Consider the following 24,758-nt stretch of genomic DNA (forward strand, 5'->3'; position numbering starts at 1 on the left):
TTCCACCTCTCTGCTTTCGTTGGCCTCAACAACCTTTCCACTGACGTCCCACCAGTTAAAGATTACTCAAAAAATAAATGACGTAAAAACCATGGTGGATGTTATATTACTCAAGCACAACCACCATGTCAAATGATGTTACCAAAATTCAAATAAATAGTTATTCTAAAATGATTCCCTGGTGCACGCTAAGCCAGAAGGCTAGACCAGTGGTTTAACATTCCAAATTAAACGATGTCTATTGAAACGTACATTTTCCTATGGGTGATGCTATCACCCCTCACTGAATGGAGGTAAAGAGTCCTGGGAGAGATGAATTATGTTAACAGGGTTTCAGGATGAGAGATGATATATTGAGCAAAGAAGAAATGGAGGAAGCGACAACATCATCATGGATATATGGATGTGTGTGCATGCATGCATGTGTACAAATGTATATAGATTTTTCTATGTACCTTTGTGTTTGTGTTTTTGTTTGTTTGGTTGCCTCTGTGTGAAGATCAAAGGTAATCATTCATTCATTCCTTCAACAATATTTATTGATCACTTATAATACAAGCCGAGCACTCTGCTACGTGCTAGCTATACAATGCTGAGCAAGATAGACATGGGCTTTATTATCTGAGATGACAGAATACAGTAAGAGAAAAGGGTCCCTGAGGCTTGCTGGGCCTGATCCCTATATGGTAACTCCCTTGGTCACAATAATAAGAATGGACATGATAATAAAAATCAACATTTTAAAGACGAACTCATGACTCCAAAGTGTCACTGTAAGGAAGAAGAATAATGAGACAGATTAGAAATGAGAAATGCAGGCTTTCTTATTGAAGAGGTAAATTTCTTCTGGAACAAAAGAAATCATACAACCTCCTTGTGCAGCTTAGAGTTTGCCCTGTGGATTTGGATGTATTTGGGAACAGCAGTGGGCTTGGAGGAACCTAGAAAGAATAACACCAGCCCCCTATAAATGTATATAAAAACTGTAACTCAGAGAGGGAGCAGTAAAAACGTCAAAGCATTTTGTATCTGCAGAAGGACCCAAAACCCACAATTGCTGAGCGTGGGGAAGTAAAGACTTAGTAGATGATTATAAAAAGACATCCACCTTTCAGAAAATGGAGGGGAACCTAGTAATACTGAGAGGCTATGAAAGATGTGGAATTTTTGTTTCTTTGTGATGCTTTTTTATTTTCAACAAATTCTTCCCAAGTGACCTATGTGAGCATTCACTCAGTTATTCATCAGCATACATATTAGTTTCTAGTTGTACCATCTCCAAATAAAAAGGTAAACTTCCCCTTCGTGTACTCCAAGAAAAAGAATACAAAAAGATCCTTTTTATGAATTAGCTCCTAAACATTTCACCAAAAATGTTTTCCTCTGTTTCCCCAAAATAATCTCCCAACACATATTAACTAAACTGCAGGAAAGAAGATATTGTCTTATTTAGACAAATACTCACAAGTTGCTAGATCAGCAAATAGCTTGTTTTAAGGTATAGTACTTTACTAATCTAATTGTGGCTACTCAGTTAATAGTTAGCAAGTCATTATTAATTATCAATTTGTTCATCTCAATTTTTAACACATACTTATTACTTTTAAAAATGCCTCCTAATTAACTTACTTGCTAGTATCAGCTTGACCGCTGCTTTCTGATCTGGTTCTAAAAGAAAGCGAAAAAATAATGCTTCCTCATTAATACTAAACAAAAATGTGCCTCCACAATGAATGTCAGATAATTTTATAAACTGTGTTAATTATTTGATACCAAGAATCACCACTAACGAATAATTTCAAAAGACTACTAAATTAGCATATGCAAAAAGTAAAGTTTTTATTCATATGCAATGTCCATAAAAAGTATAAATTTCAAATCTTCAACTAAGCAGAGGAACAAGAAAACAGATTTGTTTTTCTCTTTTTCACTTTCCAGCACAGAATATATGCTTCATTTTAAATGCCTGATTCTGGCCTTCAGAGTCTGTCCATTGATAAATACATTGCTATAGGTTGTGATTCAAAATCCACACTAATATCAAGAAGACTGAGCTGATGGGGAGGTATGGTAATTTCCCCTCCTATCCTACACATAGAGAACTAGTGCAAAAACAACACATATTACTAAACCTTTACGAGAAAAAAAGCCATTTCTAGTGATAGTTAGAGAGAGAGAAATGAAAATGCAAAAGGTAAATACAAACTAAATTTGAATGACTTGGGGGTACATAATTCAGTTTCATAAGCCACATCAGCTTATCAAGAGTTGAGACTTCCTAGAAAGATGAAGCTGACCTCCTTCTCTAAACCTGGAAGCCCTGAAAGGCAGGGATAGTAAAAGCTGTGGCCACTAGACACAGAGATGCATTAGGGAAACTGCTTCAGAAGTAGAGATGAAAAATCAACACCAGGAGGCATGGGAACCCTGAGCACCTAAACTGGTTTAGGAATTTGGATTTAAAAATCACACAGAGAAACAGGAGTCTTAATTCTTCACACGTATAGGATAAGGACACCAATCCATGCTTCCTATGAATTCCAGAGCAACAGTTAATGTAAAAATTTATCAACACAGGAGGGTAAAACATGACCTCCACAAAGCACAGTAGGTTTGTTTACACCAGCATCACCACAAACAAGTGAGTAATGCATTGCTGTCTGATGTTGTGATAGCTACATCACTAGGCTATAGGAATTTTTGCCTTCCTTGTAATCTTATGGAACCACCATCATACATGTGGTTTCTCCTTTACCAAAACATTGTTATGAAGCACACGGCTCTGTAACACCAGCTGGGTAACTTCTAGGCCCTATACATTCTTTTTCTGTACTAATTATATATATCCTATCTCATTTTAGAATCAGCTATTTTATTCCTTGTTTCCTCAGAAGAGACTTCCAGTAAACATTAATTAAAGAAAGGACTAATTTATTAGAAACTAAATTTGACTGTATCTTAGCAGTCTGGATTTTAGTGCATTGCTTTACCAATTGACATTGTTCAAAAATATTTAGAAATAAATTGCGAATTATCAATAAATTCTTAATTTTCAACATGTATCTTAAAAACATCTTCTAACCTACTTACCGGCTGGCATATGTCTGAGTGCTGCCTTCTGAGATGGATCTAAAAAAAAAATTGAAAGCAATGTCTCAAGTTAGCACTAAGAAAACTTGCCAACTTCATGAATGAAAATCAGGCCATTTTATAATTAGTATTATCTCTTTAAAAGATTAACTACTGATAAATAAAATGATGTCCAAAGGTCACTGAACATAGATGCAAATAAATAACATTTTCATCTACCCCATACCTCATCCATAAGAAGGGCACATTTCAAATCCTGCAATAAGGAGAGTATCCACAAAACACAGATTTGCTTTTTCTGAACATAGAATATAGATTTGTTCAGAAAAAACACAGATTAGCTATTTCTAAACATAGAACATAGATTTGACTTTGAATGATTCTCACCTTCATACCCCAACTTTTGGTTTTTTTATTCATTGTTAAAAAAAAAAAAAAAAAAAAAAAGACAATATTTTGTAAATTAAAACCTATACTGCCCCCTAGGCAATCTAGCAGAGTGAGCTGGCACAACAATTTTCCCTTTCCATTCCTTGCATAGAGGAGTACTGAAAAAAAAATCACACACACAAACATTTGATACACAACTGAGGCTCACAGCAAAGAAAGACTCTCCTGTTGCCAATAAAAATGATAAAACTGAGAGCTCACAGAGTAAACAGGAGCTGAGGCTGAATGACTTCAGAAGTACCTAAACCTACAGTGCTGCCAGTCATATGAAAGTACATCACATACAATTATGTACACTACAAAATACATGATAATGATAATAATAACTGGTTTTGGTTTATGTGTTTACTATCCTATCGTTTTGTTTGTTTGTTTGTTTTTTGAGGTGGAGTCTCACACTGTCTCCCAGGCTGGAGTGCAATGTCGAGATCTCGTCTTGCTGCAACCTGCGCATCCCGGGCTCAAGCTATTCTCCTGCCTCAGACTCCTGAGTAGCTGGGATTACAGGCATGTGCCACCACGCCTGGCTACTTTTTATTTTTATTTATTTATTTATTTATTTATTTATTTATTTATTTATAGTAGAGACAGAGTTTCACCATGTTGACTCGGCTAGTTTTGAACTCCTGACCTCAGGTGATCCGCCCGCCTTAGCCTCCCAAAGTGCTGGGATTACAGGAGTGAGCCACCACGCCAGGCCTATACTATCCTTTTTTATCACTATTTTAGAGTGTACTCCTTTTGCTTATTTAAAGAAAAAAAAAGTTAACTGTAAAACAACCTCAAGCAGGTCCTTCAAGACGTATCCGGAAGGTGGCATTGTTATCCTGGCCGATAACATGATGACAGCTCAAGATCTATCATCGCTTCTGAAGATCTCCCACAGGACAAGATGTGGAGATGGAAGACAGTAATATTGGTTGTCTTGACCCTGCATAGGCCAAGGCTAATGTGTTTGTTTGTGTCTTAGTTTTTAACAAAAAAGTTTAAAAAGAAAAAAAAATTAAGACAAAAAAGCTGATAAAGATATAAAGAAAGAAATTTGTACAGTGTGTTTGTTTTTGAGCTGTTATTACAAAAGTCAAAAAGTTTTATAAAATTAAAAAGTTTATCAATTTGAAAAGTTATAGTAAAACGTAAGGTTAATTTATTATTGAAGAAATAAATTTTTAAGTAAATTTAATGTAGCCTAAGTGCACAGTGTTTATACAGTTTATAGTAGGACTCAGTAACATCCTCGGCCTGCACATTCACTCACCACTCACTGACTCACCCGGAGCAACTTCTAGTCCTGCAAGTTCCATTCATTGTAAGTGTCCTATACAGACATATCATTTTTTATCTTTTATATCATATTTTTACAGTACCTTTTCTGTTTCAATACATAAATAGCCAATCAGTTACAGTTGCTTACAGTATTCCATATGATAACATGCTGTACAGGCTTATATATATAAGGTTATAGGATATAACCTAGGTACGTATTAGGCTATACCATCTAGGATTTTGTAAGTACACTCTGTGATGTTCACACAATAACACAATCACCTAACAGTGCATTTCTCAGAATGTATCCTTGTGTTAAGCGACTCATGACTGAATTAGTGTACTGCTTGGGTAAACAACAAATGGATGGAATTTTATAGATTGTGACAGAAGTCATGAATCTAGATGTATACATTTCTACAATAATTATGGGTTTGGGAGAGCCAATTACATTGACCTAATCATTCTGTTCTTTTAATCATCAATAAATTGCATTTTGTCCCTATTCATCCTACTTATGTTTATTATATTTCTTTTTTTTTTTCTTTTTTCTTTTTTTTCGGGAGCTCACTGGTGATCATGGCTCACTGCAGTCTTGAACTCCTAAGCTAAAGCAATCCTCCCACCTCAGCCTCCCAAGTAGCCGGGATCACAAGCTCATGCCACCATGCCTGGCTACTTTTTTAATTTTTAATTTTCAGGTGCTCCACACACCTCAGCCTCCCAAAGTGCTGGGATTACAGGCATGACCCAACACACACAGCCCCTATTCATATTTTCTAACTATAACTTCAGTTCTCACTATTTTCTAACAGTCTGTGAACTGGACTCCATATTCCCTGACACTTAACTACCCATCTTCAATTTTGTAAAAGTCCGAGACCTTATTTCTTCAAATATTGACTCTTCCCCACTCTAAATTTTCTGTCTCTGAATTCTTTTGTTTCTTAACTGGTCTTTTATATGTTATTATTCTGTTTATGTTGTATTCTGAGTGATTTCCCTAAATAATTTAAAAATAAGAAAATCTTTTTTCAGCTCCTTTATTTATTGTTTAATGGATTCCATTTGTTTTTCAACCTCTATGCAGATCCTAAGCATTTTTTTGAGGTTTTTCAATTACCTGTATTTCTTTAGATTGCTTTGGCTAAGTAGCATTGATTGTCTCATGAGAATTCTACATATTTTGCTTTGCACAGTAGGTTTGCTTACACTAGCATCACCACAAACAAGTGAGTAATGCATTGCTGTCTGATGTTGTGTTGACTACAACATTACTAGGCTACAGTAATTTTTCACCTTCATTATAATCTTATGGAACCACCATCATACATGTGGTTTATCATTTACCAAAACATTATTATGCAGCACATGGCTCTATAACACAAGCTGGGTAACTTCTAAGCACTATAAATTCTTTAAATTCTTTTTCTTTACTAATTATACATGTCCTATCTCATTTTAGCATCAGCTATTTTATTCCTTGTTTCCTCAGAAGAGACTTCCAGTAAACATTCATTAAATGAAGAAAGGACTAATTTATTAGAAACTAAATTAGACTATATATTAGCAGTCTGGATTTCAGTGCATTGCTTTACCAATTGATGTTAAAAAAATTGAGAAATAAATTGTGAATTATCAGTTAATTCTTAATTTTCAACATGTATCTTAAAAACACCTTCTAATCTACTTACTGGCTGGCATATGTCTGAGTGCTACCTTCCGATTTAGATCTAAAAAACAAAATTGAAAATGTCTCACGTTAGTACTAAGAAAACTTGCCAACTTCATGAATGAAAATCGGTCCATTTTATAATCAGTATTTTCTCCTTACAAGACTAATTAAAATATTGTCCAAAGGTCAATGAACACAGATGGAAATAAATAACATTTTCATTTACTCATATACCTCATCAATGAGAAGAGCACATTTCAAATCCTGCAATGAGGAGAGTATCAAAAACACCCAAATTTGCTTTTTTTGATCCCTTCTAAACACAGAATATAGATGTGACCTTAAATGTCTGATCCTGACCTTCAAAATCCAACTTTTGGTTTTTTCTTCATTTGTAAAGAAAAGACTACCTCTGAGGCCAGAGTTTTAATAGCACTGACTTAGAAGGAGCTAAAGCCCCAGGCCTTTGGATGCAGAGATGCTGTAAGTGAACTCTTTAACTAAACCAGGAGCCAGAACGGACCAATGAAACAGGAATAATAAAATTTCTGACCAGTGACTTTTGGAATGCAAGAGGGAAATATGCATAAACAGAGAGAAAAAATGCATCAAGAAGAGAAGTAGGACTCCCAAGTGTCCAAAAAGTGCAGTTTTAGGACCCCAGTTCACACCCCCACAAATTCTTGAACACCATACATGGTAAATTTTTGAAAATATTTTTTCTTTAAGAAAGAAAAAACTAAACAACTGGTATGGTTAGGCTTCGTGTCCCCACCCAAATCTTACCTTAAATTCTAATCCCCATAATCCCCACGCATCGAGAGAGACCAGGTGGAAGTAATTGAATCTTGGTAGTAGTTTCCCCCATGCCTTTCTCGTGATAGTGAGTGAGTTTTCATGAGATCTGACGGTTTTATAAGAGGTTCTTCCCCCTCTGCTTGGCACTTCTCCCTCCTGCCGCCTTGTGAAGAAGGTGCCTTGCTTCCCCTTCGCCTTCTGCCATGATTGTAGGTTTCCTGAGGCCTTCCCAGTCATGCTAAACTGTGAGTCAATTAAACCTCTTTCTTTTATAAATTACCCAGTCTTGGGCAGTTCTGTAAAGCAGTATGAAAACGGACTAATACAACAACCTACATATATGTCTTCATAATACAGCACACACAGAATTCTCATGGGAAACATCAAAGACACTGACAATAAAAGAGTCTATCATTACAAACCACTAAGAGTTAATGTCAACACTACACTAACACATGAATTCATGCAGCAAGTGCTACAAATGATTTGCTTAAAAAACGCTTTAATCTGGGAATATTTAGACTCCTCATAGAGATCTTTGCAGGAATGGAATCCATAAGTCTAAACCAGGACAGACAGGAAAGAAAAAGTAGAGAAATGAAAGAGTGAGCTAAGAAAATTAATCAGAATGTGAGATGCAGAGATTAAAAATATGTGAAAGTTGCAAATACTAAAAGCATACTTCTAATTCTGGCCAAGATGGAGTAAGACTAAATTTACCCTCCTGCCAGAAGGTCCAAAAATACAAACAAAATGTATGAAACAATTGATTTCACACATTGGCTACTAGACAGTGCAGTACAGTGAACTTTGAGAGAAGGAAACAAGGTGAGTTCTGTGATTGAGTCTTCTTATTGTCTAGGGAGAGTTTTCAAGCTGTAGTGCAGTGAGGGAAACTGAGGCAAATCTCAGTAGTCTCTCTGCTTGAGGTGAGAGAATTGGGGTCCTAGGAAGGGCAAGGAAGCTAGGGTTCACAGGGCAGAATACCACAGAAAAAAAGAAAATGTTTAGAAGGAATCCTGAGATTGGCGGAGGACCAACCCCCCAACCCCTTGCATCTTCTGCAGAGAACTGATGAACGCTTGCCAGTGAGGGAACTACCCGAGCCAGAGTAAAACCATTTATCCAAAATGAACAAAGGGAATAATTTCTTGTGCTCACAGAAGGACAGGAATAGTTTGAGTTCCTACTACCTGAGTTGAATATATGGTCATTCAGAGTAAGATGGATAGAGTTACTCAGAATGGTACTGTCTTTTTATGGCTGACTATTCTGATCCTTCTTAACAAAGTTTAAAATCAATGGTGTAAGAATAATTTAAAATTTTTGGGCAAAATACACTATTTCCATATTTCTTAACATATATAAAAATTAATTCAAATTAGATATAGATCTAAAGGCAAAACCTAAAACTGAAACTTTTAGAAGAAATCACAGGAGAAAATCTGTGAACTTGGGTTAGGCAATTATTTCTTAGCTACAGCACCAAAATTGTGATCTATAAAAAAAGAAATTGATACATTGGTTTTACTAAACATTTAAAACATTTGCTGTTTAAAAGATTGTTAAAAGTATTAAAAGACAAGCCTTAGACCGAGATAACATGTTTGCAAATTACATATATAATGATGGACTTATATTCAGAACACTCAAAATACAACAAACCCATTTTAAAAATGATCAAAAGATTTGAAAAATACTATAAAAAGGAAAATAGCCCATAATTTGAATAGACATTTCTCCAAAGAAGGTATACAGATGGCAAATAACCATATGAAACAAGTGTCAACATGATTAACCATTAGAGAAATTCAAATTAAAATTATAATGAGATACCACTACACAATATCAGAATTGGTAATGTTAAAAAAAAATGAGACCACGTATTGACAAGGATGTGGAGAAACTAAAACTCTCATACACTAGTGGCTGAAATACAAGATGCCAAAACCACTTTGGAAAACATAGCTCTTCCTTTAGAATTTAAACATACACTTATTTTATTACCCAATTATTCTATTCCTGGGCATTAAACAAGAGAAGGAAAGCATATATTCACATAGCAACTTGTACCTGAAAGTTCATGTTAAATATAGTAAGAAATTCTTCTTCAAAGGTTTAGTTTGCTTAAGTTTGCTTGTTTTTTGTTCCCTGCTTTCAAGGCCAGACTTCTTTACTCACTGTGTCCCCCTGCCCTGGTAAACAACCTTCCTGCCAGTCCTTATCTATACAGCCCACATTCCACATCTGCTACCCACTCTGTAAATTACCTCTCCCATTGCAATGGCTACTCCTGCTGAAACTGATCTTCCTACCTTTCCATCAGTGTAACCGCATTCCTGCACTTTTCAAGTTAGTCAACCGGGTTCAGCTTAAATTGTGCAGTCCAAGTCCAGCCAATGGAGGCAGGACACAGTGGTAGAGACAAGCTGCATTAGAAATAAAAACCCCTGCTTTCCTTTGTTCAGGGTGCTCTCATGGCAACCAGACCTATGAGAAGCACCCTTTTGCAGAAGTAAATTTGCCTTGCTGAGAGAGATCCTTTGTCTCAGTGCTGGTTCCTCTTTGTGGCACCAAGCATTTGTTTCCAGCGGTTCACAACAGCTTCATTTATAACACCTATAAACTGGAAATAACCCAAATATTCATCAACAGATAAATAGATTTTAAAAATTAAGGTAGATTCATACAGCTGAGTAATTCTCAGCAATAAAAAGGAACAAACTGTTGACACACACAAAAGCATGGATAAATATCAAAATAATTATAGTGATGTAAATAATCCATACAAAGTACATACAATCATATGATATGATTTCATTTATATAAAATTCTAGAAAAAGAACCGTAAACTGTAGTGACAGAAGCAGATTAGTAACAGTCTGGGATACCAGCCTGCAGCCTTTCGCCACCAGCACAGCCTCTCTCTACCTCCTTACCAGTGCGCGTGGGCACACAGAACCCTCACCACCCTGCCAGCATGCACAAATGGGGGAACCCCCACCTACCCTGCCTGCATGCACATATACATGGACCCACCACTGGCCCACCCCAGTGCTTTTGCTGGCAGCCCCCATTGGAGGGTTGTTGCCAGCAGACTGGGAATACTTTGGCCTCTCCAGTGCAGCAGAGGTTTAACCTTAAGGGGACAGAGAACAAAGACACATTAGAACATTATAAGGATCATATACCATGATCAAGTGGGATATATATTTGTGATGCAAGGATGGCTGAAAATACACTCGATAGTTACAGGAAACAAAATTCAACATATTTAATTAAAACTCGCAACAGTTCATCATAGAAGAAATACACCTCAACATAACAAAAGACCTGTATTACAAGCCCACAGCTACATTAAACTTAACAGGGAAAAGCTATCAATAAAAGTTTTGGTCTAAGATCAAGAATAAAACAAGAAGCCCCTCTCGCCATTTCTATTCAGTGTAGTACTAGAAGCCCTAGCCACAGGAATTAGGCAAGAAATAAGAAAAAAAGGACATCCAAATTGAAAAGGAAGAAGTTGTCTCTGTTTTCAGATGATATGACCTTATATCTAAAAAGCTTGACATTTGCTAAGGGAATAGATCTTAAGTGTTCTCACTACACACATAAAAAGAAGTAATTATATGAGGTGATAGATGTGTTAATTATAGTAATTGTGATAATCATTTTACAGCATATACATATATCAGGCAAATCATCAATTTTTGTTTGTCAATCATACTGCAATAAATCTAAGGGAAAAAAGATAATTGAACCTAGAATGAAAAAGTAGGATTCCAAAAGGAATTATGATTGTGGTGTTGGTAAACAAATCACATGATAAAATGTGCTAATAGTATACACACACATAAGTGAATGCATACAAACACTAGCAAATCTGAATAAGATCTTTAGTTGTATTAAAAGTATTGTACCAATACCATTATACTGGCTGTGGAAATGCAGTGTTCATGTAAGATGTTATGATTGGAAAAAGCTAGGCAAAGAGTACATGAGAGCCCTACGCAATTTTCGCAACTTTTTGTCCATAAATTATTTCAAAACAAAACAATTTTAGAAAAGAAATGGTGAGTAAGACCGGGAAATACACTGGAAAATCCTAGTATTCACTGACTAAACATAAAGATGATAATAACAAAAATAACACTGACTTATTGGGAGAAATTTGAAAGTCAAATAACAAGCATTGAAAATGGAAGGAGTTAAGTGACTGAAGTCCTTGGGTTATTTCCAAGAAGACTATATGTAATGATTAAATTTAGACATTATATAACATTAACTACAAATACTAAAATTTAAAGAAAATCACTAAAACAAAAACAGAATACAAAAATGTCCAAATAGTTAAGGAAAAGAAAGAGAACAGAAAAATGAAATGATTCGAGAACAGCCTGGTCGACATGAAGAAACCCTGTGTCTACTAAAAATACAAAAAATTAGCCAGGCGTGGTGGTGTATGCCTGTAATACCAGCTTCTTGGGAGGCTGGGGCAGGAGAATCACTTGAACCTGGGGAGCTAAGGTTGCAGTGAGCTGAGATCGCACCTTTGCACTCCAGCCTGGGTAACAAGAGCGAAGTTTCATCTCAAGAAAAAAAAAAAAGAAAGAAAGAAAAGTGAAACAAAGAAAATAGATTATAGAAAAAGAAAAAAAAATACCAAAAAAGCATGGTAAACAGGAAAAAAATAGGACGGCAAATTTCAGCCTAAACATATGTCATCATGGATTAAGCATATAAGCATAACAAACTCCACTAGTGCATTTCATATAAAGACTGTTTATACCAGCTAAATGCAAAGACAGATTGAGAAAAAAAAAAAAAAAAAAAGATGTACCAAGTAAACGTCATTTTTAAAGAGAAAGTTGATATAGCAATCTAAAACAGTGAAAATTGTATTTAACATACGATAAATAATGATTAAAGGAAAAGAAAATTTAACTAAAATAAACATTATGCATTTAGTCACTGCCTCGGAATATCTAAAGCGAAAGTTTCAACAATCAGAGGGAAAGCTACGATCCACTGAAAATTTTAGTTTGCCTCTCACAGAAGACAAAGTATCAAACAGACAGGAAAGAAAAAAAAAAAAACAGTATGTATAAAAATGGTTTGAAACATCACAATTTAAAAGTTTGTCCTAAAAACATTAGAGGACGCATATCAAGCTTACACATTTCTAAAAATTTACTTCATTTTTTGTTCCAACATTGAAGAGTCTAAATCACACAGACAAGTTTCTCAAAATAAGCTAATAAAATTAGAAAATTATTTTTAAAACAATGAAAATAAATCACATAATTGAAAACTAAAGACCACAATTGATTCATTATTTAAACAAGAAATCCTGCTAGATTTTTCAAATTTTTTAACTGAATGTCGACTATCATTTAAAAACCAGAGAGTATAAAGAAAATGACAGATACAAGGAGAAAATTTTTGCTATTAAAGTATTTCTTATTTTAGAAAATAAGAAAGGCTGAAAATTAATAAAGAAAGCATTAAAATCAAGAAATCTAGAGTCACAACAGAGCAAAGGTAAAAAGACCAGAAAGGAGGAAAAAGAGCAAAACTTGATATAAAAAACAATAGAAATAGAGACCTCATTGAAACTGAAAGTTACATATTTCAAATTACCAATAAAATAAAAACAACTCTGAGCGGACTGCTCATGAAAAAGAAAAACAAAAAAGACAAAACAAACAAACCAAAATTGATAAGGAAATGCATCTGCAGAGAAAGTATAGCTATTTAAAATTATACATAAAACAATACTAGGTAGGTTATGGGATATGGATAATGACACATGTATTAAAAACATGTAAAATACACAAACATTCAGTGTAGACATCCTCTACCGGGAGGCAAGGGGATCATACCAGAAGAAATTGCGGCTGCAAATACAACGGCTTCTTTTATAAGAGAAACAAGAAAAATATTAACATCTGTTTATTTCCCATGGTGGGCAAGAGGATGTTTGTCATGTTATTCTCTTAGTGTTTGAATTATTTCTTGAAAAATAAAAATGTAATAATCTAAATTATAAATTTCCCTTCTGAAAATTTAACCCAAAGAATATTTTTAAAATTATTTCTTTTATGAGCCAGCAATGTGAATTAAAATATTTAGTCTGTAGTAAGGCCCAGAAATCTGCATTTTTAATAAATACTTCTGTTGTAGATGATACAGATCATCCCCCTTCGATAAGAAAAGAACAGATATTATATATTCGAGTTCTTCCTCTCTCAACTGACAGTTCAATGACTTTGGCAAGCTATGTAAACTACACTTCCAAATCTTTGTGTCTTCAAAACAGGGGTACTCACAACTACCTCATAAAATTAAATGACATATTGATGTAATACTCAAAATCCCAGTGATATGTAAAGTATTGTTGCTGCTCATGATATTGTCTTACATATAACTAGATTCAAATGGTACTAATGTTTAACTTCAGAACACAAATGCAATTTACTCGCTACTTGGGAATTCCTCTTCCTTGATGAACCACTTTTTCAAATGCTTCCTTGCCAAAACTACTATAGTTGTTACAATGAGAATAGGAAGAACAACGGAGAAACCTAGAAGCCAGGTGTTTTCAGTCTTCCCAGATGCTCTTTCCATGATAGAATCTAAAAACATAAATCCAAAAAAAATATTAAAAATTAAACTATCTACTTTTATTTTCAAGTTGTAACACATTCATTAAAATGTTCTGAATTTGTATTGTTATTCAAGGAACATGGAAAATATCATCATAGAATTGTAATCATAATCTTTGGGGCTATCTCTATAACCTTTCATTCTAAAAGCATGGTAACCAAGTTTTGGAAAGTTCAAAAGTATTCAAGTCTCACAGCAGCTACAGCAAACTCTCATATTAACCCTCTAAGTAGGGACAAAAAAATTCAGTGATATACAACGTGGGATTGTGTAATTGCATGGTTATCCAAAAATGCACTCTTACAAGGTGCATTATCAAAGGAATTCAGTGTATTTGTGTATATCCTATTTTTCTTTGGTAGATTGTTGGCTTTTGGCCTTGGGGATCATGTTTATAAATGGGGTCATCGCAATGCTACTAAAAAGGCACTGGCATAAAAATCAGAAGAATTGATTTCTAATCCTAATTCTGTCCTTTGCTATCACTGTACATCCCCAGTGTGTAGACCAGCACCTGGACCTGGCATATATTAAGAGTTCAATAAACATTTGCTAACTCAATAAATGAATGAATGACAGAAATGGAAGCTGTGGTGCACAAACAGAATAATATGCCAGCATCACTTCTGTCATCTCCTAAGCAGAAACTGATGGATTTTTCTGATTTAAATGATAAACGCTTTCAGAGCAAAATCTTGTCTTCTATTTCATTTCTTCTATAACAGAAACACACTAACATACTAGACACAGAGCAAATGTTTGTTTAGAGCTGAGGTCACAGGATCAGTCATAAAGCTGAGGAAAAGAGGTTGAAAATATTCTAAAAGACAGAGTCAATGATATCAGTGAAGAGAAATTTTAAAAGGGATTCAACTTCAAGTATGATATTTTAATGTTAGAAAAAAGAGCAAGACAAGATCGGGCACATTCAGGCTGGTATGGCCATATAGCCTTATATGACTATAAGCCTTATATGACATATATAAGACATATATGACTTATATGTCATAAGCCTTATATGACATATAGCCTTATATGACTATAAGGCTTATATGACTATAAGGCTATATGACTATAAGGCTATAGTCACCAAAACAGCATGGTACTGACATAAAAATAGACACAGGGACCAAAGGAATGGAATAGGGAATCCAGAAATAAAGCCAAGTATGTACAGCCAACTGATCTTCAACAAAGCAAACAAAAACGTAAAATGGGGAAAGGACACCCTATTCAACAAATGGCACTGGGATAACTGGCAAGCCATATGTAGAAGAATTAAACTGAATCCTCATCTCTCATCTTATACAAATATCAACTCAAGAGGGATCAAAGACTTAAATTTAAACCTGCAACCATAAAAATTCTAGAATATGACATGAGAAAACTATTCTAGACATTGGCTTAGGCAAAGCGTTCATAAGCAAGAACCCAAAAGCAAATGCAACAAAAACAAAGATAAATAGAAGGGACTTCATTAAATTTAAAAGCTTCTGCAAAGCAAAAGATATAATCAGCAGAGTAAACAGACAACCCACAGAGTGGGAGAAAATCTTCACAAACTATGCGTCTGACAAATAACTAATATCCACAATCTATAAGGAACTTAAACAAATCAGCAAGAAAAAAAAGCAATTCCATCAAAAAATGGACTAAGGACATGAATAGACAACTCTCAAAAGAAGATATGCAAACGGCCAACAAACATGAAATAATGCTCAACATCACTAATGATCAGGGAAATGCAAATCAAAACCACAATGCAATACCACCTTACTCCTGTAAGAATGGTCATAATTTAAAAATCAAAAAATAATAGATGTTGGCATGGATGTTCTTAAAGGGGAGTGCTTTGACGCTGTTGGTGGGAATGCAAACTAGTACAACCACTATGAAAAACAGTATGGCAATTTCTTGAAGAACCAAAAGTAGATCTACCATTTGATCCAGCAATCCCACTGTTGGAAATCTACCCAGAGGAAGTCATTAAATAAAAGTCATTACATAAAAAGACACTCACACAAATGTTTATAGCAGCACAATTTGCAATAGCAAAAATGTAGAACCAGCCCAAATGCCCATCAATCAATGAGTGGATAAAGAAAGTGTGATATCCTGGAATACTATACAGCCATGAAAAATGATGAGTTCATGTCCTTTGTAGGAACATGGATGAAGCTGGAAACCATCATTCTCAGCAAACTATCAGAAGGACAAAAAATCAAACACCACATGTTCTCACTCATTGGTGGGAATTGAACAATGAGAAGACTTGGACACAGGGTGGTGAACATCACACACCGGAGTCTGTTGTGGGATTGGGGGAAGGGGGAAGGATAGCATTAGGAGATACACCTAATGTAAATGATGAGTTAATGGGTTCAGCACACCAATATGGCACATGTATACATATGTAACAAACCTGTATGTTGTGCACATGTACCCTAGAACTTAAAGTATAATAAAAAATAAAACTAAAAAAAGAAAGTGTGATATATATATATACACCATGGAATACTACTCAGCCATTAGAAGAACAAAATAATAGCATTCACAGCAACCTGGATGGAGTTTGAGACCGTTATTCTAAATGAAGTAACTCTTCACTTAGAGAATATAAAACCAAATATCATATGTTCTCACTCGTAAATGGGAACTAAGCTATGAGGACACAAAGGCATAAAAATGATACAATGGACTTTGGGGTATTGAGGTGAAGGATGGGAGTAGGTGAGGTATAAAAGACTACACATTGCATACAGTATACACTGCTCGAGTGATGGCTGCACCAAAATCTCAGAAATCACCACTAAAGAACTTATCCATGTTACCAAAATTCACCTGTTCCCCAAAAACCTATTGAAATAAAAAAATAAAAATTAATTGATTAATTAGTTAATTATAAAGAAAAGAGAGCAAGATTAAGATGGCATGTTTGGTTTCCATTTCTTGAGAGAATTCTGATTACCTTTTCATTACAAATATCAGTTGCTTCGTAAGTGGCAAAATCGAACTCTGTTTTAGTGATCATAAGCAATTTGATACTTTTATTAAACGGATATTTGAAGAGACAGATACTTGCCCATGTCTTCCTTAGGAAATATGGGAAAACCTTTGGAACGTGTTTGGCAGCTTGGAGGATTATAGCCTGGTGAACAAATGCACTTTCGTCTGGAATCACACACCTAGGATCATTTTGAAAAATTAAATGATTGTTTTAAAATATTTTCTCATAGAAGGTGATCATCAAGCTTACTTTTGTACCATAATCTAGTGTAATTTTGTTTATTTAGAGCAACAGTCTCACATATCAAATGTTTGGTTTCTTAGACTAAAGCACAGACACACACACACACAAAGAAAAAAAAAACCATAAAGTGAGGCTCTCAATATTTGCATCAAGAAAATTTGACATCTTAAAATGTTTACCTACAAATTTACCATGCAATTAATTTCAAAAATGCATACTTAAATTCTAATGCAAATGTGACCCCTCCAGTGACATGCTGGAGCCAGCATATGAGAGTCTATCTTTGAGCTATTTTCATCCATTGCTTTATGTCTCTATTTTATGAGAGTAACATACTATTCTGGTTACTGTACCTTTGTACTATATTTTGAAAAGCTTTGTTCTTCTTTTTAAAAATTGCTTCTAATTATCTGGATTTTTTTAGTTTTATGTAAGTTCTTTATTTTCTATTTCTTTGAAAAATAACATGGAGATTCTGATAAGGATTGCATTGAATCTGTAGATAATTTTGAGTGTTAGGGATAGTTTAACAATATTAATTTCTTCAATCCATGGAATATCTTTCAATTTTTTGTCTCCTTTAATTTTTTTCATGTTTTATAGTCTTCAGTGTACAAATCTTTCACCTCCTTGGTTTGTTTTAAACCTAAATATTTTATTCTTTTTGATGCTGTTGTAAATGGGATTGTTTAACTAATCGCCTTTCCTGATCGTCTGTTTTTGATGTATAAAAATGTAACTGATTTTTGAGTGTTGTTTTTGTGTCCTGCAACTTTACTGAATTCATTATTTCTTCTACTAATTTTATGGAACCTTTATGGTTTCCTATGTATATAATCATGGCATATTAATATATGAATATATAGAAAAGATAAAAAAATGGACAAACTCTTAGGTAAAATAGCAAGAAAAAAAGACTCTAGAGGCTACTTCATTTCTACTTTCCCATTTGGATGCCCTTTATTTCTTTTCTTTGCCTCATTGCTTCATCTAGGAATTCCAATACTATGTTGAATAGAAGTGCACAGAGTGAGTATCCTTGCATTGTTATAGATCTTAAAGTAAAGGCTTTCATTATTTCACCATTGAGTATAATTTTAGCTGTGGAGTTTTTACATATAGGCTTTCTGTTAATCCTAACATATTGAGTTAGGATTCAATTAGCATACCACATTAATTGATCTGTGTATTCTGAACCATCCTTGCATCCCAGGAATAAATCCCATTTGGTCATTGTGTATGATTCTTTTAATGTGCGGGAAATATAGTTTGTTAATGTCTTGCTGTAAATTTTTGCATGCATGTTTGTAGATATATTAGCCTGCAATTTTATTTTCTTGTTTAATTCTCCTGTAAATGTTTAACAGAATTCATTTGTGAAGCCCCCTGGTGGTCCTGAGATTTTCTTTGCTAGAAAGTTTTGTTTACTGATTTAATCTCTTTATTTGTTGTTGTTCTCTTCAGGCTATTTATTCTTGATTAAGTCTTGGCAGGTTATATCACTCTAGGAATCTATCAATTTCTTCTAGGTTATCCAATGTGCTGGCGTATAAATATAAACCACAATATCTTCTTAAAAAATTTCTGCGACATTAGTTGTAATATCTGCTCCTTCATTTCTGATTTTGAGTCTTTTCTTTTTTTCTTGCTATTTTACCTAAGAGTTTGTCCATTTTTTTTATCTTTTGGAAAACTCAACTCTTAATTTCCTTGTTATCTATTATTTTTCTATTCTCTATCATGTTTGTGCTTTAATCTTCATAACTTCCTACTGCAAACTTGGGGTTTGTTTGTTCAATTTCTTCTAGTTTCTTGAGGTGTAAAGTTACAATGTCTATTTGAAATCTTTATTCTTTTTTAATGTAAGAATTTGTTACTATAAATTTCCCTTTAGTACTGTTTTTTCCATATGTCATCTTTTTTTCATTTTTTGTTTGTCTTAAGGTTTTTCCTAATTTCCCTTATGATTTGTTGTTTAGCCCAATGGTTGTTCAATTGTGTGTTATTATTAATTTTCATGTATTTTTTAAGTTTTTCCACTTTCTTTTAATATTAACTTCTAGCTTCAATCTAATGTGGTCAGAAAATATACTTGGAGTGATGTCAGTCTTCTTAAATTTGTTAAGACTTGTCTCATGACTTAACATGTGGTCAGCAATTCTGAGCAAAAAGAACAAAGCCAAATGCATAACATTATCTGACTTCAAGTTATACTACAGAGCTATAGTAACCAAATCACCATGGTATTGGCATAAAATCAAACACCTAGACCAATGGAACAGAATAAAGAACCCAGATACAAATACATGCATTTACACCAATTCATTTTCAACAAAGGCACCAAGAATGCACAACAGAGAAAGAACAGTCTCTTCAATAGATGGTGCTGGCAATTCAGTAACTATATGCAGAAGAATAAAACTTGATCATTATCTTTCACTGTGTACAAAAATAAAATCAAAATGTATTCAAGACTTAAATCTAAGAACCAAAATTACGGGGAAGGGTGCGCCCAAGATGGCCGAATAGGAACAGCTCCGGCCTCCAGCTCCTAGCGTGAGTGACACAAAAGATGGGTGATTTCTGCATTATCAACTGAGGTACCAGGTTCATCTCACTGGGGAGTGCCAGACAATCAGTGCTGGTCAGCTGGTGCAGCCCGACCAGCAAGAGCTGAAGCAGAGCGTGGCATCACCTAACTTGGGAAGCTCAAGGGGGAAGGGAATCCCTTTTCTTAGCCAAGAGAAACAGAGACACACAACACCTGGAAAATCAGGTAACTCTCACCCTAAATACTGTGCTTTACTAAGGGTCTTAGCAAAGGGCACACCAGGAGATTATATCCCACACCTGGCCCAGAGGTTCCCAGGCACACAGAGCCTCCCTCATTGCTAGCACAGCAGTCTGAGATCTAACTGCAAGGCGGCAGCGAGGATGGAGGAGGGGCGCCCGCCATTGCTGAGGCTTAAGTAGGAAAACAAAGCCACCTGGAAACTCAAATTGGGTGGAGCCCACCACAGCGCAAGAAGGCCAGCCTACCTCTGTAGACTCCTCCTCTGGGGACAGGGCATAGCTAAACAAAAAGCAGCAGAAACCTCGGCAGAGGTAAATGCCCCTGTCTGATAGCTTTGAAGAGAGCAGTGGATCTCCCAGCACAGCGGTTGAGATCTGAGAACGGACAGACTGCCTGCTCAAGTGGGTCCCTGACCCCTGAGTAGCCTATATCGGAGACATCCTCCACTAGGTGCAGACCGACACCTCACACCTCACATGGTGGGGTACACCCCTGAGACAAAGCTTCCAGAGTAAGAATCAGAGAGCAACACTCGCTGTGCAACAATATTCTATCTTCTGCAGCCTCTGCTGCTGACACCGAGGCAAACAGGGTCTGGAGTGGACCTCAAGCAAACTCCAACAGACCTACAGCTGAGGGTCCTGACTGTTAGAAGGAAAACTAACAAACAGAAAGGACACCCACACCAAAACCCCATCAGTACGTCACCATCATCAAAGACCAGGGCAGATAAAACCACAAAGATGGGGGAAAAGCAATGCAGAAGAGCTGGAAATTCAAAAAATCAGAGTGCATCTCCCCTCCAAAGGAATGCAGCTCCTCGCCAGCAATGGAACAAAGCTGGACGGAGAATGACGTTGACGAATTGAGAGAAGGCTTCAGCTGATCAAACTTCTCAGAAATAAAGGAGGAACTATGTAACCAATATGAAGAAACTAAAGACCTTGAAAAAAGAATGGATGAATGGATAACTAGAATAATCAATGAAGAGAAGACCTTAAAAGAACTGATAGGGATGAAAACCATAACACGAGAAATACGTGACAAATGCACAAGCTTCAGTAACCAACTCGATCAACTGGAAGAAAGAGTATCAGCAATTGAAGATCAAACGAATGAAATGAAGAGAGAAGAGAAGTGTGGAGAAAAAAGGGTAAAAAGAAATGAACAAAGCCCCCAATAAGTATGAGATTATGTGAAAAGACCAAATCTACGTCTGATTGGGGTGCCTGAAAGTGACGGGGAAAATGGAACCAAGTTGGAAAACACTCTTCAGGATATCATCCAGGAGAACTTCCCCAACTTAGTAAGGCAGGCCAACATTCAAATTCAGGAAATACAGAGAATGCCACAAAGATACTCCTTGAGAAGAGCAACTGCAAGACACATAATAGTAAGACTCACCAAAGTTGAAATGAAGGAAAAAATGTTAAGGGCAGCCAGAGACAAAGGTCGGGTTACACACAAAGGGAAGCCCATCAGACTAACAGCAGATCTCTCGGCAGAAACTCCCCAAGCCAGAAGAGAATGGGGGCCAATATTCAACATTCTTAAAGAAAAGAATTTTCAACCCAGAATTTCATATCCAGCCAAACTAAGTTTCATAAGTGAAGGAGAAATAAAGTCCTTTACAGACAAGCAAATGCTTTTAAAAAATCAGGAAACAACAGGTGCTGGAGAGGATGTGGAGAAATAGGAACACTTTTACACTGTTGGGGGACTGTAAACTGGTTCAACCATTGTGGAAAATGGTGTGGTGATTCCTCAAGGATCTAGAACTAGAAACACCATTTGACCCAGCTATCCCATTACTGGGGATATACCCAAAAGATTATAAATCATGCTGCTATAAAGACACAGGCACATGTATGTTTATTGCAGCACTATTCACAATAGCAAAGACTTGGAATCAACCCAAATGTCCATCAGTGACAGACTGGATTAAGAAAATGTGGCACATATACACCATGGAATACTATGCAGCTATAAAAAAGGATGAGTTCGTGTCCTTTGTAGGGACATGGATGCAGCTGGAAACCATCATTCTCAGCAAACTATCACAAGAACAGAAAACCAAATACCACATGTTCTCACTCATAGGTGGGAATTGAACAATGAGATCACTTGGAAACAGGAAGGGGAGCATCACACACTGGGTCCTATTGTGGGGAGGGGGTACGGGGGAGGGATAGCATTAGGAGATATACCTAATGTAAATGACGAGTTAATGGGTGCAGCACACCAACATGGCACATGTATACATATGTAACAAACCGGCATGTTGTGCACATGTACCCTAGAACTTAAAGTATAATAAAAAAAAAAAAAAAGAAAAAAAAAAAAAAGAACCAAAACTATAAAATTACCAGGAGAAAATGTAGGAAAATAGTTCTAAGACATTGATTATGTAATTATTTTTTGGATATAACCTCAAATGCATAGGAAACATAAGCAAAAATAAACAAATGGGATTACACCAAGCTAAAAAGCTTCTACACAGCAAAAGAAGCAATCAACAAAGTGAAGAGACAACCCACAGAATAAAAGAAAATATTTCCAAACTATCCATATGACAAGGGACTGACAATCAGAATATATAAAGAGCTCAAATAACTCAATAGGAAAAAACTCCACAAATTATATGATTAAAAAAATGGGCAAAGGATCTGAATAGACATCTCTCAAAATAAAACATACAAATGGCCAACAGGTAGATGAAAAAATGTTCAACATCACTAATTATGAGAGAGATGCAAATCAAAATTATGAGATACAATCTCAATCCAGTTAAAATGGCTTTTATCAAAAAGACAGGGAACAGCCAACGCTGGCGAGGCTGTGGAGAAAAGGAAAGCCTCACACACTGTAGGTGGGAATGTAAATTAGTACAGCCACTTTAAAAAAATTGTGTGGAGATTCCTCAAAAAAAAAAAAAAAACTAAAAACAGAACTACCATATGACTCAGCAATTCTACTACTGAGTAAATAACCAAAAGAATGGAAATCAACACTTCAAAATGCTATCTGCATTCCCATGTTTATTGTAGCTCTATTCACAATAACCAAAATATAGAATCAATGGAAGTGTCCATGAATAGACGAAAAAATAAAGAAAATGTGGGATACATACACAATGTAAAACATAGGCTATAAACATAATGAAATCCCATCACTCATAGCAACATGGATGGAACTGGAAGTCATTATGGTAAATGAAATAGGCTAAGCACAGAAAGATAAATATCACATGTTCTTACTCATATGTGGAAGCTAAAAAAGTGGATTCACGAAGATACAGAGTAGGTGGGTGGTTACCAGAGGCCAGAATGTGTAATGGGAGGAGAGGATGAAGAGATGTTGATTAATAGGTACAAATATCCAGTTTGAAAGAAGTAAGACCAAGTGTTTTGACACTTGGTCATCAGTAGGATGACCAGAGTTTAAAATAACCTATTGTATATTTCAAAAATAGCTAGAAAAATAAATTCAAATGTTTTAGCATAAAGACAAATGTGTAAAATGATGGATATCTTAATTATACTGATAATTAAGATAATTAAGATATAAGATAATTATACTGATAATTAAGATAATTTTATGAATTATATGAATGTATTAATTATCATTTATACCCCCACAACAGGTACCACTATTGTCAATAAAAATAAAATTAAAATAAATAAATAAAACAATTATATTTCATATGCTGAAAGCTCTAATGGATAAAGTAGACTGCATGTAAGCACAGATTGGCAGTGTAGGCAGAGAGATAAAAATTCCAAGAAAGAATCAAAAAGAAGTACTAGAGATCAAAAACACTGCAACAGAAATGAAGAATGCTTTTGATGGGCCCGTTAATAGATTAATCATGGCTGAGATGAGAAAAGACCTCTGAGCTTGAGGATATCTCAATAGAAACATCTAAAACTAAAAAGGCAAAAAAAAAAAAAAAGGTTGCTCTTTCCCTGCCACCGCGGAGTCCCGCGGAGGCGGAGGCTCGCGTGCGTTCAAGATGCTGCTTCACCCGTAACCCACCGCCATGGCCGAGGACGGCATTGCTACTGGAGGTGTAATGGACGTTAATACTTCTTTACAAGAGGTGCTGAAGACCGCCCACATCCACGATGGCCTAGCACGTGGAATTCCCGAAGCTGCCAAAGCCTTAGACAAGCACCAAGCCCATCTTTGTGTGCTTGCATCCAACTGTGATGAGCCTATGTATATCAAGTTGGTGGAGGCCCTTTATGCTGAACACCAAATCAACCTAATTAAGGTTGATGACAACAAGAAACCAGGAGAATGGGTAGGCCTCTGTAAAACTGACAGAGAGGGGAAACCCTGTAAAGTGGTTGGTTGCAATTGTGTAGTAGTTAAGGACTATGGAAAGGAGTCTCAGGCCAAGGGTGTTATCGAAGGGTACTTCAAATGCAAGAAATGAATAAATATTTGGCTCACACACACAAAAAAAAAAGGTTGAAAAAACAGAACAGAATATCCAAGAACTGTGAGACAACTAAAAAAATGCATAACATACATGTAATGAGGATACCAAGAAGACAAAAAAGAATGGAATAGAAGAAATATTTGAAGCAATAACAGCTGATAATTTTCCAAAATTAATGTCTTACAACAAATCACAGATGAAGCAACCCCTGCCACAAAAAAATCAGGACAAATGCCAAAAATTTATACCTAGACATAATAACTTTCAAACTACAGAAAAGAAAAGATAAAGAACAAATTGGGAAAGAAACCAGAGAGAGAAAATA

The 24,758-nt window shown here is 35.5% G+C and overlaps 2 protein-coding genes across 3 annotated transcripts in view; one reads left to right on the plus strand and one right to left on the minus strand.

The window, feature by feature from the left end:
• Positions 1–24,758, minus strand: part of LOC126961192 (disintegrin and metalloproteinase domain-containing protein 32) — a 171,146-nt gene that overhangs the window by 7,011 nt on the left and 139,377 nt on the right. Inside the window, exons 18-22 of one of the 2 annotated variants that reach the window (XM_050801303.1) lie at positions 17,028–17,130; positions 13,758–13,914; positions 6,501–6,539; positions 3,091–3,129; positions 1,630–1,668 (exon numbers count right to left, since the gene is read on the minus strand). In XM_050801303.1, the coding sequence (XP_050657260.1) occupies positions 1,630–1,668; positions 3,091–3,129; positions 6,501–6,539; positions 13,758–13,914; positions 17,028–17,130 (377 nt within the window). The remainder of the gene's footprint in view (positions 1–1,629; positions 1,669–3,090; positions 3,130–6,500; positions 6,540–13,757; positions 13,915–17,027; positions 17,131–24,758) is intronic. The other variant, XM_050801304.1, reaches the window with a different exon arrangement.
• Positions 24,013–24,440, plus strand: LOC126961224 (40S ribosomal protein S12-like). Its single transcript, XM_050801370.1, has one exon. The coding sequence runs from the start codon at positions 24,029–24,031 to the stop codon at positions 24,425–24,427; it is 399 nt and encodes a 132-aa protein (XP_050657327.1). The 5' UTR covers positions 24,013–24,028; the 3' UTR covers positions 24,428–24,440.

This window comes from Macaca thibetana, chromosome 8 (genome assembly GCF_024542745.1).
Source record: "Macaca thibetana thibetana isolate TM-01 chromosome 8, ASM2454274v1, whole genome shotgun sequence".
In the NCBI taxonomy this organism is placed as follows: Eukaryota; Metazoa; Chordata; class Mammalia; order Primates; family Cercopithecidae; genus Macaca; species Macaca thibetana.

Coding starts and splice junctions, on each gene's coding strand:
- LOC126961224 (XM_050801370.1), top strand. CDS start 24,029: ATGGCCGAGGACGGCATTGCTACTGGAGGTGTAATGGACGTTAATACT.